Source organism: Prionailurus bengalensis, chromosome A2, assembly GCF_016509475.1.
Source record: "Prionailurus bengalensis isolate Pbe53 chromosome A2, Fcat_Pben_1.1_paternal_pri, whole genome shotgun sequence".
Taxonomy (NCBI): domain Eukaryota; kingdom Metazoa; phylum Chordata; class Mammalia; order Carnivora; family Felidae; genus Prionailurus; species Prionailurus bengalensis.
The window spans coordinates 94,687,932-94,707,768 of NC_057348.1; the positions used below are offsets into that span (position 1 = coordinate 94,687,932).

Below are 19,837 nucleotides of genomic sequence, written 5' to 3' on the forward strand. Positions count from 1 at the left end.
TGTGTTGCTGAATAGTATGCCATTGCATTAATATATCCCAATTTATTTTTTCATTCACTTGTTGATGGATATTGAGCTGCTTCCAGATTTTGGTTATGAACATGTATGTACAAAGTCTTTGCATAGGTATAAAGCAGGCAATGTTAATATCAATGTAGAATTCAAAGCAAAATGCATTAACTAGGATAAGAGAGAACATTATACTGTTATCTACTAAAAAGATATTGGTCACAAGCCTCTAGGGCCAGGGCACCTAGGTGGGTCAGTTGGTTGAGTGTCTGACTTCAGCTCAGGTCACGATCTCACAGTTAGCGAGTTTGAGCCCCGTGTCAGGCTCTGTGCTGACAGCTCAGAGCCTGGAGCCTGCTTCACATTCTGTCTCCCTCTCTCTGCCCCTTCCCTGCTCATGTTCTGTCTCTCTCTGTCTCAAATATAAACATTAGAAAAAAAAAGCCTCTAGAGCCACCTGGGTGGCTCAGTTGGTTGAGCAACAAGTTTAGCTCAGGTCAGAATCTCAACAGTTCGTGGGTTCGAGCCCCTCATTGGGCTCTGTGCTGACAGCTCAGAGCCTGGAGCCTGCTTCGGATTCTGGGTCTCCCTCTCTCTCTGCCCCTCCCCCCCCAAAAATAAAGTAAACATTAAAAACAATTTTTAAAAAAGCCTCTAGATAAGCCTTCACAGCAACTTTCCATTGTTAGCAAGGATCTGTCGTGAACAAGATACCAGTCCTAGCTGATTTTACAGGCAAGTTCTGCCAATCTTTAAGGGAATAGATAGTATCCACCATTTTCAAATGGTTCCAAAGCATAAGCAAAAAATAGTAATAAGCTTCCAATTAATTTATGAGGCTGACACAATTCTGATCCAAAACCCTGACAAAATGTTAACCTCCCTCCCCCTAAAACACAAAGAAACTATGCACTGAAACTTCCATAATAACAAGGTGAGATGGAGAGGAAACCTATAGATCACTTCCCCTTGTAAATACTAATGAAAACTCCTAAGCCAAATATCAGTAAATTGAATATGGCATAGGTTGTAGTTCCATAAAACAAAGGATGATATCAAGAAATAAATTAATGTCATTCATTAATGAACTGAAGAGATGATTTTTTAATTTTTTTTCAAAAATTATCATTTATCCCTGATTTTAAAAAATAAACAAACCTCTTTGTGAACTAAGAATAAAAGAATATTTCCCCAACTGCATGATAAATAAGCTAGCTGGAACTTTGTTTCTGTGTACTGTTTGAAGGTTTTTATAATGATTCTGTATTCTCAGAGAACAAATTCATTTCCATTGTAAAATAAAAAGAAGAAAGATAATGATTGTAGGCATAAATTGAAGGTACCCTGACAGCTGTGAAGGTGGCATTGGGACATTCAAAATGGAGATGGAAGAACTCTCATACATACTATTAAAATTTTTCACAATTAACACAAAGCTGTTCCTGTACATAAGCTCATTAATTTTCACACAATATTGCTATTAAGGAAAAACAAATTCCAAATATCCATCTGATTAATAGTGAAACTGAGACAGAAAATGGGATTTTATCAGTATGCCTTCTATCTCTCTACCAAATTCCACTCAGAAATTAATCAAAAGGAAGAGCCTGGGTGGCTCAGTCAGTTAAGTGTCCAACTCTTGATTTCAGTTCAGGTCATGATCTTGTTGTTGGTGAGTTCAAGCCCAGCACCAGGCTCTGCACTGACAGCATGGAGCCTGCTTAGGATTGTGTCTCTTCTTCTCTTTCTGTTCCTCTCCTGTTCTCTCTCTCTGTCTCTCAAATAAATAAATAAACTTAAAAAAAGAAATTAGTCAAAAGGCTAAAAAAGAAATTCTATACATAATTTGTTTTTTTTTAATTTAAAATCTTCGTGAATTGAGAAAAAACAAAACAAAACATGTGAAACCAAAAAGGTAAACATCAACTATCTTGAAAAGACCAGAAGAAAGTGAAGATGCAAGACTGTCATGAGGGGGAATACCAGAAACATGAAAATGAGCAAGAAGATACAGAGAGCCGGTCATAACATTCACCATGAGTGCCTTTCTCAGTTCCCCCAAAATGATCCTACTGCAACTCTGCCTTGTCCCAAGTTCCTGAGTCAACAGGGAATAAACTAAGGAGTGAATGAATGGCCTCAGTCTAGGAACTTCTTGGCCAATTTAGAGTACCCATCTCTCAAGTACCAGGTAGCCAATCAAACCCAAGACCTCCAGAGATGATCCCTAGAGGACCACAATGACTATAATTCACAGCTCAACCTCCCCAATGTTGGGCAACCAGGCTTCTGCTATGATCTCTTCCCAAAATCTAATAACAGTCCTGCTATCCTACCTTGATTATGCCAAGCTCTTCCTGCATTGGATAACTGCCTATTATTAAAGTCTGTGGCTAGAGTTCTGCCATCAAGAGATCTCCACTAAATCATACTTCCAGTGTAATGTGTAGAGTATTACAGTCCACAGGGAAGGAGCCAATAGTCAAGTTTATTGGATCTTTAGTCACAGACCATGTACCTACCCAGGCCTTAGAAATTATATGATTTAAGGAGAGAAATGATTGGTTTAATAACCCAATAAATCTTATAAATGCTACTCATTCTTTTATTCCTTCCTGCTAAGTTCATGATGAAGAAACTAATTTTTTCTTTAATCTTTGATATTGTCCTAATTCTTGCAGTTATTTGAAAGTCCTCAAGTTTATGCCATTTAAAATGTAATAATTTCCATTTAAAAATTAAGTTTTTGAAGATACATCTGACATTTGGAGAACAGCAAAATGCAGCATTTTTAATGTTCACATTTTCTACAGTGAAATTTCAACTTATAAAGTATACCAATGGTGAAAAAATGATATTATGTATAACACTATGGAATACCGAACTAATGTAGGTAGGATTTTTCAAAAAATTAGTAATGTACTAAAATTTACTCACTCTGTTTAATAGAGGGGGACTGACTAGAGAAATTCTGCCTCATCCAAATGACAGAATTTCATGCAAATGTTAAAAATTGTGTTACAGGTGAATACTTAATTGATTCTGTAATTAAATGATTACTGAAAAAATAGTATGTTCAGGATCTATCAGGTTTTTTAAAAAGCAACTTATAAAATACAGTTTGATCTCAATTTAAATATATATGCCACATACCTACTCATATTACATCCATGTACGATATATTCTGCAAAAAACAAAAAACAAAAAAAGCAGAAGTCCCCAAATGCTAATCAATTATCTCTGAAAAGTAAAACTATAGTTTTTCTTTTTTGTATTTCATTTATTTTCCATTTTTCCCATTATAAACATAGATTTTATTTTTACTCATGAAAAAAATATTAAAATTTTGTTTAAAATGTAAAATTTTAGGGGCGCCTGGGAGGCGCAGTCGGTTAAGCATCCGACTTCAGCCAGGTCACGATCTCGCGCTCCGTGCGTTCGAGCCCCGCGTCAGGCTCTGGGCTGATGGCCCAGAGCCTGGAGCCTGTTTCCGATTCTGTGTCTCCCTCTCTCTCTGCCCCTCCCTCGTTCATGCTCTGTCTCTCTCTGTCCCAAAAATAAATAAATAAACGTTGAAAAAAAAATTTTTTTTTAAATGTAAAATTTTATAATTTTAAAAAGCATAATTTTTATAATTTAGAAGTTTCTAAAAGAAGGTATACATACCTAAAGTATGACATCCTAATCTTGCCTGACAGGCATTATCCATTTGTTGTTACAAAGAGGTTGTCCCTCCCAGCTTCCCAGAGATGTGCTGTGTTGTACCGCTGCACATCCCGCATTTCTCCCTGGCCAAAACTGTTGCTGTTATATCACCCATTGCCATCCCAGGTAATGGGTTATATCACCCATTGTCATCCCAGAGGGAGACATCATGGCCAGTTGAGGATCAACATATATGATATATATATCCTCTCTATATAGGCCTAGGATCCCCTCCTTTTTTTTAATGCTCCTTTGTATTTTATTTACATTAGCCATAAAGAGAATACAGCAAATACTGGAGAAGGGATTTTTAATAATTTTTGGATGTAAAGCTTAACACTTAAAATTATGCTTGCTTCCCCCACCCACACCAACTCAACATGCAGGTATCATTTATTCCATATATGCTGATCCTAGTAGTGGAATTACTGGATCATATGGTATTTCTATGTTTAATTTTCTGAGGAACCTCCATACTGTTTTCTACAGTGGCCACACCAATTTATATTCCCACCAACAGTGCATTAATGGCTCCCTTTTCTCCATATCCTCACCAACACATGGACACTAGCCATTCTGACTGGCGTGAGGGGATATCTCATTGTGGTTTTAATTTGTATTTCCTTGTTAGTGATGTTGAGTATCTTCATGTATCTGTTGGCCATCTGTATGTCTTCTCTGGAAAAATGTCTATTCATATAGTTTGCCCATTTTTTTTAAGTTTATTTAGAGAGAGAGAGAGAGAGAGAGAGTAGGGGGAGGGCAAAGTAGGGGGAGGGCAAAGAGAGAGGAAGAGGGAAAATCCCAAGGAGGCTCCAGGCTGTCAGAGCACAGCCCGACATGGGGCTTGATCTTACAAACCATGAGATCATAACCTGAGATGAAATCCAGTCAGGCGCTTAACTGACTGAGCCACCCAGGCGCCCCAGTCTGCCTATTTTTTAATCAGATTGTTTGATTTTTTTTGTTGTTGTTAAGTTGTATAAGTCCTTTATATATTTTGGATATTAATGCCTTAGCAGATGTATCATTTGCAAATATCTCTCCCATTCACTGGGCTGCCTTTTTGTTTTCTTGCAGGTTTCATTTGCTGTACAAAACCTTTTTATTCGGGTGTAGTCCCAATAGCTTATTTTTGCTTTTGTCTTCCTTGCCTGAGGAGATATATCCATAAATATATTGTTGAGGCTGATGCCCAAGAGATTACTGCCTATGTTTTCTTCCAAGAGTTATGGTTTTAGGTCTCACATTTAGGTCTTTAACCCATTTTGAGTTTATTTTTGTACATGGTGTAAGAAAGTGGCCCAGTTTCATTCTTTTGCATGGAGCCATCCTGTTTTGATGCCAATAATGTTTTATCTCTTCTGCCACCCACGTCCCTCAGGTTCCTTATTGCTAAATTCCAAAGCAATGCCTCAGAAAATACTTCATAAAATTCAGAAGATGTAGGGAACCAATGCTTTGTTAACAATAATATTTACTCCCAATAATACTATTATACCTATACAATTGAATATTATTTGGGAATAAAAAGTAATAAAATACTGATATGTGCTACATGGACCAAACTTGAAAACATGATGCTAAGTGAAAGAAGCCAGTCACAAAAGACCACATATTGTATGATTCCATTTATATGAAATTACAGAATAAACAAATTTAGAGAGACAGAGAGTAGATAATTGGTTGTTTAGGGCCAGGGAAGGGAGGGGACAATGGGAATTTACTGCTAATAGGCAAAGGGTTTCTTTTAGGGGGCATAAACATATCCTAAAATTAGATTGTGATGATTATACAGCTCTAGGAGTATAAAAAATATTGAACTGTATAATTTAAGTTGGTGAGTTATGTGAATTATTTATCCATAAATCTATTTTAAAAAATATTATTATAACTGTATTACAGCTATCATTGGACAGTTACCATCTGCAAAAAGACTTAAGAGACTCTATATCATCTGATTTTTGCCATCTGTGAGGCCAATTTTTAATCTTACAGCTGAGAAAACAAGTTCAGTGAAGTTAAAATGTTTACACAAAGGTGCAGAGCTGGTCAGGAATGATGCCCAGATATATCACTCTAAATAAGTATCTCTCTAAAGCCTATGTTTTCTTAACCATGCCATACTTGCCATCAAATAGTGCATTGGAAATAATTATAAGACTATCATTGACATAAAATGGCCTTGAAAAAGGCCACAGGCATTATGTTTCTATCCATGTCATGAAAGATTTTTTGGAGGTATCACTGATAGGAAATAAGCTTTAAGAGGTTTAGCACCATTGTTATTTAATTCAAAATCCATATCTAGAAAACAAATGCCTCTGGAAAACAGTGGAAAGTAGCTAAGGTCATATAATTTGTCCCTTCTCTTTCAGTTCAAATCAGAGCTAGATTGCAAATGCCTTCAAGTCATTACCTGGTTTGTCATTTTTTAAGTCAGTGCATCTAAAAATCCCTTGTTCTTTATTTATATTATATGAAATTCCCATAAAACATAAATATATAGAAACTATAACCATTTCTTTAAACTACATTATCAGGTAAAAATATTTCTTTATTTAGACTTTATTACTTACATTTAGTTTTTTATACATTTAGAGGTCTTCACAAACAGTAACTTAGTCATCATTCCAAAAAGGTATGTGGATTAAAAAAAAGTTAATTACAAGAGAAAGAAACACAGATATGCTAAAAGAACCATATTTTGTGACTTCTTCACCTATAATGCAACTAATTATCATTTAGTTCCTATATTCATCTATTTGATGCTGTAACAACAGACACACACTCAGTGGCTTAAAACAACAAAATGATTATATTATAGTTCTGAATGTCAGAAGTTTGACACATGTCTCAGTGTGCTAAATTTAAGGTCCCAGCAGGGCTGTGTCCCTTTCTAGCAGCACTAGGGGAGAATGTTTCCTTGCCTTTTCCATTTTCTTTGAGGCCACCTGCATTCCTTGGCTCATGGTCCCTTCCTCCTTCAAAGACAGTAAATAGGGTCAAGTCCTTACATCATATTACTCTGACCTCCTCTATTACATCCCTCTTCCATTTTGAAGGACCCATATGATTACATTGGGCCCACACAGATAATCTGGGATAATCTCCCTGTCTTAAGGTCTGTAACTTAATTGCATCTGCAAAGTCCTTTTCCAGTGTAACATAACACATTCAGATTCTGGGAATTATGACACTGACATCTTTGGGTGGCCATTTTTCTGCCCATCATAGTTGCCATTTTCTTCAAAGAAAATCAGGATATACCCATAGTAAATTGAGCCTAAATTGGGGGGGGGGGGGTAGGGGGAACATACTAATGGTTTAATTGGAGAATGTAGAACTTGAGATAAAAACCCCTCCTTTCTGGTTTGTCCGATTTTTACTGGCATTTTATTTTGAAGATGAGCCACAATTAGATATGTGGGAACAGGAGAAATCAGTTGCCATTCAAAACCCTGAGAGGAAATAGAACTATCCAAATGACTCTGTTGATTTTTTAATCTGAATAGGAACCAAAAGCTTATTTTGTACTTTTTATCTTTCCACATATTGTTCTGTCCTGCACTCAGGAAACTACCATTCATAGGACAGTCACAGCCTGTATCATATAATTGGATGTTGTATTAATTCAAACTAGAGAAAAGATAACTGGAAAAACTATACTAGAGCATCCTGACCATGAGCTTTTACAAACCTTTACAGTAAAATATCCGAAGGATCATTAGCAGCAATTTTTGCAGGTTATACAGTATATACAGTTAAGAAACCAAACCTCTCCTTTTTGAAAGGCCCAAATTCAAAATGAGGTATCATTACATTATAAGATACTTTTTAATTCCCCAGAACAATGTTCTGTTCAGTGTTTAACTTTTTCAATTTAGCTTTATATCTTTTTTGACTCCAAGATAAAAGAGTGATGTTTGATGTACTGAAATTATAGCCAGCATTTACCAATTCTTTGATTCGACTTTTTAAAGTACTTATGCTTGCATCCAAAATCCGAGGATTTTCAATTATTTGTGATACGCTAATATTTTCTTCTATGAGGCAGTCTATTTTATCATTAAACTTTTTCTCTCCCAAGAAGACCACATCTGGATAGCTTAAGATAAACCTGTGCACCTCTTCTTCAGTACACCCAAGAGAAAACAGCTTCTCCTTGATATTTGTGTAGTTTCTGCTGACATAGTCATTGGAAAGGTCTAGAATTTTAGCTCCTGGACCACACAGCAGAATGAGCAGCTGCTCATTTTTCAAGTTGAAAGTTGACTGTAAAAACTCAATGTTAGTTTTCACCCGTTTGGTACTCTGAATTAAAATGAAAGGGTTTTTAAAAATTATCTTCCCAACAAAATTTCTGGGCTCATTGTGACCCAATGACAAACAGACTTCTTGCAAAAGTTCAATCATCTGTTTATTCAGATCTAGACTATTGGAGAAGGTACGTGGGGCATTGGTCAACAATCGACAAAGGCATTTATGGGTCAATCCAACTGAATAGAGGAACTTGATATTATTTTCTAAGTTTAGGTTGTTTCTGGACCGAAAAAAAGATTCAGGAGAACGTTCCAAGATGTTTATAATTTCAAGGTCTGATGTCATAATTCTTCTCCACAGATCCCACCGTTCTGAAAGACTTTCAGGTGTGCGTGTAATGGCTCGTGGGTATCTTGATATAATGCTAGCAATCACTTCTTTGCTAGCGCCTTTGGATAGAAGGAACATCTTCAGGTCTTGCTCTTTAGTTCCCATCCTATTAAAAACTCCAGGCTGTCGTTTTTTCGCCATGTCAACATCTACTCCCATTTTAAGTAGGTTATTCAGTAGTTCTTCATTCTCTGAAGACTCACTGTCTGTATTACCACACTTCACGCTGTAAAGCCTAAACGAAACTAATTTAAGGAGGATTTTTGCAGGAAACCGGATCATCCAACCTCTTGAACCAAAGAGAAAGTTACCTCTCATACACAAGAAGTTTCTTGGTGCCATAATGGTTAGATATCCCAAACCTTTTGGAATGCTGTATAAAACAACATACATAATATTATACAAATGCATGTGTTAACCAGCTTAAAACCCATATTATGATCCTATAAGCACCATGGTCTTTTCTCTAAAAAATATCTGTAGCTCCAGCTTTCCTGGTGTTGTTCAGCCTCTGCATTCCCACTCTCTAGGTCACTGCTTCTGATTATCTGTGGGCCTGGAACTGTTTCCGTTCTTAATGTGAAGAAAAGAAGTATAATATCATCATTGCCCCAGAATTATTCCTGCCTTTGTCTTGCTCTTTATATTTGGCCTTGTCTATGTTTGCTACCCAAAAACAGTTGCCCCTCTCTACCTCTGCTTTATCCTGGTTTTCAAACTTTGGTTTATTCCTACTAACCAACGCTTTCAATTCTGCCTTGTCTTTCAACTTCCCAGATTTTTGGCTTGCCTTTGCCCATAGGTACCAGACTTCTTTGCCCCTGTTCTCTCTTCCTGGTTCCACAAACTCTAAATATAGCCCTGAAAACCAACTCTTCAGACTAATTTCCACCTTAAACATCTTTTTCTAGATTCAGGGTTCTCTTTAAACCCATGCTATCTTTAGTCTTAATTCTTAGCTTTATATGGACCTCTGGTCAACAGTTCCCAATCTCAATCTCCTTCAGTTTACCCTATTGCCCCCTTGGTTGTAACCCAACTACTCCAAACCAATTTTTATCTTCAAAACGATCTACTTGGGCTATTTAATCCACATAGTCCACCATATGTGGAACTGTGCTGAGAGCACATAAACATTGAAAAGTTACTCTTACCATCTTCCCCCACCCTACATTATAAAAGATGAACCCAGGTCTCTCTGCATCTGTTTCACAACACATAACTTCAGGCAAATGACCGAAACTTTCCTAATCATTTAGAAATGGGGCACAAAATTACGAATTTATATATAATAACCATAGGTCCCTACTAAAATGAGTATTTCCATTTATAGGAAATATTTTATCAGGAAAGCAACAGAAAAATTTTCTTCTGTTATTCAATTTGTCAGATGACTTATGTTCTTAAGCTAATTATGGTCTGAGTCATAACATATTTTTTAAATTGTACTTTCTCTTAATTTAGTTTATTTATTTTGAGAGAGAGAGAGAGAGAGAGAGAGCATGAGTAGGGGAGGGGCATAGAAAGAAGGAGAGAGAGAATCCCAAGCAGGATCTGCACTGTCAGCGCAGAGCCTGATACAGGGCTCAATCTCACAAACCATGAGCACAAGCTGAGCCGAAATCGAGACTCAGACGTTTAACCAACTGAGCCACCCAGGCATGCCTACTTTTTCCTTTTTAGACTATATAGCTGTAACAAACTTAATTCTTAATTTCTAATTAGTAACAATGGGCTCTTATCACTTAAAGGAGGTATTTCCTTTCTTACCTCTCCTAATTAAACATAAAATAAAAAACAGAGACAGATGGTTCCAACTCACCACTCATATCTCTGGGCTTCAGAGATACTGCTTTCAGTCAGTATCAAAGAAAGCCTCGGGGCACCTGGGTGGCTCAGTTGGTGGAGCGTCCAACTTCAGCTCAGGTCATGATCTCGTGGTTCATGGGTTCGAGCCCCGCGTCGGTCTCTGCTGACAGTTCAGAGCCTGGAGCCTGCTTCAGGTTCTGTGTCTCCCTCTCTCCCTGCCCCTCCCCTGCTTGTCGTCTGTCTCTCTCTCTCTCTCTCTCTCAAAAATATTAAATAAACATTTAAAAATGTTTTTAAAAAAGCTTTTCTGTGTCTACCCTTTTAATTATACCAATTTAACAAGAATTTAAGATTATGTCTACAGGCAGGGAACACTCCTGTATTCACAAGATTCTACAGATGCTCAAAGAATTGGAAAAATATTCCCAAACTATAGAAGCAAATAACATTCAAACAAAAATGAAGGACACTCATATAATAAACATCAAACAATGTGAATATTTATTTATTTATTTTTGAGAGAGAAAGAGAGGCAGAGAGACAGAGACAGAGAATCCCAAGCAGGCCCGACACTGTCAGCAAGGAGCCTGACATGGGGCTTGAATTCACAAACTGTGAGATCATGACCTGAGCCAAAATCAAGAGTCAGATGCTTAACCGACTACGCCACCCAGGTGCCCCAACAACAGCATATTTTAGATTGCCCTATGCTTTGAGTTCACTATTCTTTTCTTCTCCATAATACCACATACTACTCTTTAACTACAGACTCTTCCAAAAATGCATGAATTTAGAAACTCAAAAACAAGATCCTCCTTCTAACTAAAGAATGAAGTCTCTACTCACACAGTTCAACAATCTGTTCTCTCTTTCAGATGCTTAAGGGTGCCCTCCACTGGATAATGGTTCGGAACACTGACAGTAGTAGATAAGATCTGTGTTTTGGAACAAGGGGTGCAAGATGATCAAATGGGATACAGGAAGAAAAGAGTAAAACTCCAATTTATATTTGGCTTTGCCTTTAAAAAATTCCACTATATATATATATTTATATAATATATATATAATTCCACTATATATATATATATATATATATATATAAAACAGTATGGTAAAATGTGTATAATTAGTAAATATACATACATTGGAAGTACACATGTATAAACCTCTTTTACTGAGTGTATACAATCAAAAATCTGAAGACGACCATCTAAACAATAAACTCCTGAAATGATTAGCACCATGACAAACAGAAAGCCACAGAAAGTTCACGAGTAACTGTACTAATGAAAAACTAAAAGTGAAAATATATGCCAAATTTCTTAACAAAGGAGTCACAAATCTACTAAGGTTTCTACTGAATCTGTGAAGGTGAATTTTACATCTTGTGTATAATTCGCTCTCCATAGAAATGTCTTTCACAGGAATTAACATGTCTAAAACTAAACTGAACATCTTTCCCAGCCCCCAAACTAGCCCTCTTCTGATTAATGAAATCACTACCACTATCCTGTCACTCGTGATAAAAATCTAAAAGTGATTGCTTTCTTCCTCTTCCTCAACCCCCAGTCACTGAATCATGTAGATTCAGCTTCCTCAGTATCTTCTTTAGTATCTCTACACTTTGCTATTCTTTCCCACCCAGACTATAACAGCCACATAACTTGCTTCTCGAACATCAGTCATGCAAAAATGCCACCATAGTATACTTGTCAAACAAAAAAGTGATTACATACCCTATTCCCTGATTAAAGACCTCTACAGTTCTCTCCTAGAGAGCAGAAATCTTCAGACTGACCTTCAAAACTCTCACCGCACAGGGTGTCTGAGTAGCTCACTTGGTTGAGCATATGACTTAGGCTCAGGTCATGATCTCACAACTGGTGAGTTCAAGCCCTGCATTGGACTCTCCGCATTCAGCGCAGGGGCCACTTTAGATCCTGTCTCCCTCTCTCTCTCTGCCCTTCCCCCATGTTCTCTCTCTCAAAAATAAATAAAAATTTGGGGCGCCTGGGTGGCGCAGTCGGTTAAGCGTCCGACTTCAGCCAGGTCACGATCTCGCGGTCCGGGAGTTCGAGCCCCGCGTCAGGCTCTGGGCTGATGGCTCAGAGCCTGGAGCCTGTTTCTGATTCTGTGTCTCCCTCTCTCTCTGCCCCTCCCCCGTTCATGCTCTGTCTCTCTCTGTCCCAAAAATAAAAATAAAAACGTTGAAAAAAAAAAAATTAAAAATAAATAAATAAATAAATAAATAAAAATTTAAAAAAACAATAAAAACCTCACCACAGAGTTGCAACTACCTTTCTAGCTGTCTGTTCTATTCTACAACCCCACAACAGGCACTATCGCGTCTCAAACTTCAAATCCTAAACATTCTTCCCCATTCTTGTCTCCCTGCCTTTGTGGAAGCTTTTCTTTCAGAAAGGCCCATTCTCTGGCTAACATTAACAACTCAGGCAACAACAGATGTTGGCAAGGATGTGGAGAAAGAGGATCTCTTCTGCACTGCTGGTGGGAATGCAAACTGGTGCAGCCACTCTGGAAAACAGCATGGAGGTTGCTCAAAAAATTAAAAATAGAACTACTCTATGACCCAGCAATTGCACTACTAGGTATTTATCCAAGGGATATAGGTATGCTGTTTCAAAGGGGCACATGCACCCCAATGTTTATAGCAACACTATCAACAATAGCCAAAGTATGGAAAGAAATGTCCATCGACGGATGAATGGATAAAGAAGATGGAGTATTACTCAGCAATCAAAAAGAGTGAAATCTTGCCATGTGCAACTACATGGGTAGAACTAGAGGGTATTATGCTAAGCGAAATTAGTCACAGAAAAGCAACTATCATATGACTTCACTCATATGAGGACTTTAAGACACAGAACAGATGAACACAAGAGAAAGGATGCAAAAATAATATAAAAACAGGGAGGAGGACAAAACACAAGAGCCTCTTCAATATGGAGAACAAACAGAGGGTTACTGGCAGGGCTGTAGGAGGGGGGATGGGCTAAATGGGTAAAGGGTATTAAGGAATCTACTCGTGAAATCGTTGCACTGTATGCTAACTAACTTGGATATAAATTTAAAAAATAAAATAAAATTTTAAAAAATAGACAAAAAAGGTCCATTCTCCTAATATCTATCCATAGTATAAGGTTTCATTCAAATACTAGCTCCCACAAATCTTTAACTTGTTAAACAAAAACTTACTGCTTAAGTGAATCATTTGTTTTCTAATAACTTATTACTAAAGAATATACAAATAATATTCTATTTATAAATTTTAAAAAAGAACCAAACTGGACTTAGAACTGACAACTAAAATTTGGATTTGATTACAATACTATAAATATAATATATTGACTGAAAAAATGGTATGAGTGGTCTCAGCTAAGCCTGAAAACAATGACACCTATTATCAACTGCTGGTGAGCATGTGAGGAAATGTAGGAAATTCTCTGCAAATACCACTGCTAGAAAGGAATTTGGCACCATCCACCATATCCTTTAACCCAGTATTTTCACTGCATTAAGATTATCCAAAGGAAAGGACAAAACACATTTGTTATTAAAAAAGATGACCATCCTAACATTGTTTGCTATAGCAAAAAAGAAGCCCAAATGGCCACCAACAGTAGAATGGTTGATAGTGATATATCTATGTAACATAATACTACACAACCCAGTTTTCTTAAAAAAAAAAAAAAAAAAAAAAAAAAGGCATAACTAACACAATAGAAAGATATCCAAGATATTCTAAGGGGCAAACTGCATAACTGTATGGATAAAAAATATCACTTATATAAAGGCGTAAGACGTTAATATATACGGGGAGGGGGGGGGAGGTAGATGACTGTTATCTCTGAGAGTTTAAAGGGGTCTATGTACTGTTTCTGAAATTCTGTGATATTATTTAATAAATGTTATTTTGCAACCAGTTATTAAAAACAAATGTGCAACCAGATAAATTAAAAACAACTTGATATTCCATAATTAATTTCAACGTCTCTCAATTTGCTGTCTTTAATTAACCAAAACCATTATTCCAAGGGCTAAAGTCCAAAATTAACAAATACACTGAAAACCTCTGTACTCATAACTTGTAAAGCCTAAGGAATAAAAGAGGATATCCGTTCTCCTCTGCTCCACAATTCGCTTGACAAAGGCACTTTTAATGGAGATGGTTAATCAATGCCCCCAGGGTACTAATTCTAGATTGTCTTCTTTTGATAAAATAAAGGAAGTTTGGAGATCTTTACAGGTATCTATTTCTCACCTCATTTGTCTTAAAGAGAGAGGACTTTGCATTTCTCCAGGTCTGGAAAACAGCTGTCCCTAAAAATGGCAAATAAATAAATAAGGGGGGGGGAACAAAATATTGTCAGCACTTCGTAATACATAATAAAGAAATCGATCCCAGCTAACACTGCATAACGTTCTTGTGAAATGAGTAACCTCTTACCTACTAGGCATCTCTCTCAGAGATGTGAGAAGAAAACGGCGAGGACACGCCTGAGTATTAATGGGAGAAAGCTGCGTAATCACGAAAATGATTTGTAAAACCAGAGCTAAGGGCTTCACGTACATGGTCTGTCTTCAACCCCACAACTTAAAAGGCATTACTCCTAAAATTTAAAAGTCGGGAAAAGGCCAAGCTCTCTCACAAGTTCTTATTAGCTAAATGAAGCTAATTCCACGGGTTCCATTCCATGGATTCTTCCCCTCTGCCTCCCCAAAATCAACTCCCCCAGGGGTGGCGAGGAAATAAAGACTCCACCGTACATCAGTATCACCCAACCCCGCTTCTAAAAAGAAAAGGTACAGGCCCAGCTAGCCACAGACCTCAAACTGGACAGTACCAATATTCGCCAGATGCCTTTACTTCCGGGTCTGGGGAGGGAACTAAAGAGCGGAAATGAACAGGCTAACTTCCGGTCGCGCACAGGTGACGTCGCCTTCCTTGCGCCCCCCGGCGGCCGCGTGGCGTAAACCCAACGCGAAGAGCCCGGCAGGGGGCAGCACGAGACCGTGGAGAGTGCTGGGGACAAGCCTTCTGGCTGGTTTGGGAGGCGGAACCCGAGACTTCCCCGACGTCCCTGCCAGAGGCCAAGCTGGCTGCAGGGATGTATTGCCTGCCAGCGACTTGCGGTGGGAAAGTCGCTATCATGTAGATGAACTGCAGCGTGATAGGGTGATTACGCTTATTAACATGATTAATAAGTGCGGGTCAATATCTCGGCGTTTGATGCCAGAAGACTTGTGCGATCCGGGGCTCCTAAAGAGTCTCAGGTGCTCATTCTTTCTTGAGGTACCTTGGAAATCCTGGATTGTGTTTTCTAGTCCGAATTCAGTTTAGGCTTTCAGGCTAGGAAGCAGTTTTCATATACTTCTATGCAGCACGAGTTACCTATGCTTCTTCTGAAATTGTGACTAATTTAGGCTATTATTTCAACAGAAATTAATAATAATAATAATAATAATAATAATAATAAAGTTTCAACAGAAGCTTAATCTCCACAGCAGATGCATTTTTGCCATTTTTGAAGGCATCGCCTTAAACCTTCCTAGTCCTGTCAATCCCACTTGCCTGGTTAGTAGCATTGGAGATTAAGCTTCAATTCAAAGCAATTCTGTTGCCTCCAAAAGACCTAGCTTAATGAAATAATCATCCAGCCACTAAGTTATATCTTCCCGAGGAAGTGATTTGGTCTTTAGAAAAACAGAAAGTGGGGGAGAGGGTTGATCCTAAATTCTACTGCATGGAAGAATTTGCTGCTTTACCCTACTCTATGTAGCAGCATACGATAGATTTTTCTTTATCCCATTTCTGCGCTAATTAATGTTTTATCCTCACTCTATCCCTTGGATTACTCTTAGTTGGTATGTTGTCAATTTTTTTTAATTAATTTTGTTTTATTGGTTTATAAGGGTAAAGATTTACCTCTGGGACTTTACCAATAATCAATCTTTCTAGTTAAGTGAAATTATTTACCGCTGTCCCTCCAGATATAAAGTAGTCCTGAAATGTTAGAAATAGTCTCTTTAACACTCCTTATTAAGGACAACAAACTAAGGGTAAATGGGGGGTGAGGGAGAGGGGAAAGTGGGTGATGGGCAGGGAGGAGGGCACTTGTTGGGATGAGCACTGGGTGTTGTATGGGAACCAATTTGACAATAAATTATATTTTTTAAAAAAAGAAATAGTCTATGTGAGTTTCTAAAATCTATTTCTGCATGGAAGGAGCTCTCATATTTGAGTTAATATTTACTGTTATATATAAGTATATAGTTATATGCATAAATATTGTATTTTTAAGCTACTTTAGTATATAGTTATATGCATAAATATTGTATTTTTAAGCTACTTTACAATCAATGTAAAACAATAACATCTTTTTTAGAAATCTTTAAACTTCAGACTTTAAGAAGACTTGAAATTATGAATCGCTCATGAATCCTCTCATTTTGCAGATATGAGATATTGAAACACAGTAGAAGCGAGCAAGAGAATACATGTGTTATACCTCCTTAACCAGTAAGTATTCTATGACTTATACTACATGCACTTACATATACTACCAAAGGTTATTTCATACTTACTTAGGCAATGTCACTTATGTTTGTTTTAAGTGATGTCTGTAGGTAAAGGAGATTGGTTCTTTTGAAAAATAAGTGCCATATTTCCTATCCAAAGTTTTCTGATTACAAATATATTTTAAATGCATATTGTAAAGCACTAAGAAGAGTAGGAACAAAAGTATAATGATTGTTGGGTTAGGATGGTGTATTATCAATTTTTCCCCCTCTCAGATTTCTGCAAAGAGGTTTAGTATTTAATGATTTGTGAAATGTTGTCATTACCTCCAGTAAGAGCAGTGACTACTACCTCATTGTCATTAGTGGTGTATTACAGTATAACCTGTATGTACCTTGCCTGTATTTCATTCATTGGTTCAGTAAACATTAACTGAACACCTGTACATTTCAGGCCTTGTTTTCAGGATGGGGGTGGCATATAGTGGAAAACAAGACAAAACCCTGCCCTCCTGGGCCTCACTCTCAGCCTGAGTGTCTGAAGCTCTACATGCTTCCCCCACTTCACCACCCCCCAAGACCATAGCTGATCCATCCCCTACTATGTTGATGTAATTAAGAAGAAAGGGTGGTTGTAAACACTGGTGGCCTCTCTGTGTGGTAGAAAACCAGAGGCAGGGAGTAAGCAGTGATGAAGAAACAGAATAAAAGGGATAAGTAGTTGCAACATGGTGGAGGGGAGTTTTTCCTAGTGTCACCCACTTGGGGTCCATGGGCTCTCTAAACAGTAGAAATTAACTAGAGGCCAAAGGGGAGCTCCAGGCAAAGCTTTTATTGAGGCTTATTCTGGAGCACAAGGGAGACAACACAAAGGAAAGAGTCTTTCAGGCTGATTCCCCTAACACAGGCCAGGGAAACTTTTTAAAGAGACAAAGGAGGGAAAGAAGTGACATTGAAGCATGTAAAGCCAGGGATTTCTTGGCGCTTGCACACTTAAAGATTTTGCTTCTTCATGTGTTGCACGACTAATTAGCATGTTAAATCTCCACCCATGTTAAATTATTAGAATGATTTTTAGTATTGTAACGAGGGGGAAATTTGGTGAAAAGTCAGAAGTAAGGTCCACATGGGCCAGACTAGTTTGGTTCCATCTTCCCCAGTGTTTATAGTTCAGCCTCTCCTTTACATAATCATTCTGCTTCCACAATCCTCCCAGATATGCTACTCAAGAAACAGAGTGTCAGCTATCAAGGAAAGTTAGATTTCATGGTCAGGGGTGAGGAGCCCAAGTCAGTCCCTACTCTGTCTTACTATAAGCTGTTCTACAGTTATCATCTTTCAGAGTTTTTTATAGTCTAAAGTAATTCAAGTTTTAAGTTAAATTTGTTTTGTTACATATTTCTTTTAAAATTTCCTTCTCTTAAAGTATGGTAATATTAGATGGTATATGTGTTTTTAAATGACTTTACTTGAGAAAAGAAGAAGTTGCCAAGTCTGTATTGGAGCATCTCCTCTCCCTTTTTTTTCATCCAAAAGCCTGTTGCAGGGGAAAGCTAGACTCTGGAGCCCTCCCTCCCAGAATGGGACTTAAGACACACGGGATGAGCTCAAAGTCAAGTCTGGATACAGAATCCTGCTGTATTCAGAAGCACCTCTGCCCTTTTATAACTAAAGATTTTTTTTTTACCTTGACCAAAGTGCCTGTATGCCCTGCTCTGCCCAGGCAGTGTCCTTAGTTTTTCATGCAAATAGACTTTCCGCAAACACAGCCCCTTGGTTGACCACTCATGTTTGAATCTCAGCAAGACCCAATTAAGGTCAGAACAGATGTAGCCCTTCAGTGCTCCACCCTCTACCCACTACAGCAATACACAGACTCCTAGATTCAGTAGACAAATGCCATCCCCACCCCACAACAGCTTCCTAGACAGACCTACCAGCTTCCTACCAGTGTAGTTTGAAGGCCATCAGAGGAACATCAAGTCTCTTCTGCCATTCTCTTGCCAGAGGTCATTTTGTATGCTTATGAAAACACATGAAAAGGCTACAGATTGCTTACTGCTGAGTAAAGCAGTAGGTAAAGTTACCCTGATAATCACAGGTTAACACTCTTTCTGTTTGTAAGCAACCAAAATAAAAAAAAAACATAAACAAAAACAAAACAAAAAACTTAGTTTAATCCCCTTCACCCCTTTTTCAAAACAGTTGCTTTTTATCAACCTTGGATTTCTTTTGAAATCTAAAGATTTGACTGTTGGCAACTTTCTTTCTCTGAAATGTGTCTAACTGGGGTCTAGAGAGACTTCTCGAGTCAGCCTTCCTACTCCCACACTCATTACCACAAGGGTCTGTGGCAAGGAACTGGATACTTAGCCTGGCAAATTTGCTGATTCCAGACACGATATGATCCTGGATTCCCACAGTAGTTAGAGTGCCACCATCAGCAGGACAGAGTTGGCCAAGTGAAACACAGTAATAATTTGAGATCCCATTCAGCCTCAATTCCATTCAGCCTGGTGAGTTTAAGTACCTTGTGGTTGTCTGATCTTATAGTACCATGCTTTCAATTCAATTTTGATTCTTAATCACTGGTGGAAAATAGTGATCTTACCACAGAGGAGGGGAGTAAATATTCACAAAATAGAATAAGATCTTCCTTGTCCAAAACTGTCTCACTTCCTCTTTACAGTATTTCTTGAAATTCCACCTTTAGAAATTTATTCCTTGGTATTTGTAGCATGGTGATTTTAAATGCTAAACATATGTTCTAAATTTAATTTTTATTTATTTTAGAGAGAGAGAGCATGCACATTTGAGTGGGGGATGGGGGAAAGGAACAGAGAGAGAGAGAGAGAGAGAGAGAGAGAGAGAGAGAGAGAGAATTGCAAGCCGGCTCCACACTCAGCACAGAGCCCAATGCAAGACTCAATCCCATGACCTGGGATCATGACCTGAGCCAAAATCAAGAGTAAGATACTCAACTGCCTGAGCCACCCAGGTGCCCCTAAATCCTAAACATATTTGAAAGTGTAAATAAATTAAGCCAATAGTCAGCAAGCTTTTTCTATAAAGGGCCAGATAGCAAATATTTTAGGTTTTATGGATCATATACCAGCTTTTT

The 19,837-nt window shown here is 37.8% G+C and overlaps 1 protein-coding gene across 1 annotated transcript; it reads right to left on the bottom strand.

Moving 5' to 3' along the window:
* Positions 1–6,253: 6,253 nt before the first annotated feature.
* MTERF1 (mitochondrial transcription termination factor 1) lies at positions 6,254–15,085 on the bottom strand. The gene is made up of 3 exons (XM_043588817.1): positions 15,025–15,085; positions 14,459–14,517; positions 6,254–8,740 (listed from the first exon to the last, which is right to left on the bottom strand). The coding sequence occupies exons 2-3, from the start codon at positions 14,488–14,490 to the stop codon at positions 7,552–7,554; spliced, it is 1,221 nt and encodes a 406-aa protein (XP_043444752.1). The 5' UTR covers positions 14,491–14,517; positions 15,025–15,085; the 3' UTR covers positions 6,254–7,551.
* Positions 15,086–19,837: the final 4,752 nt, after the last annotated feature.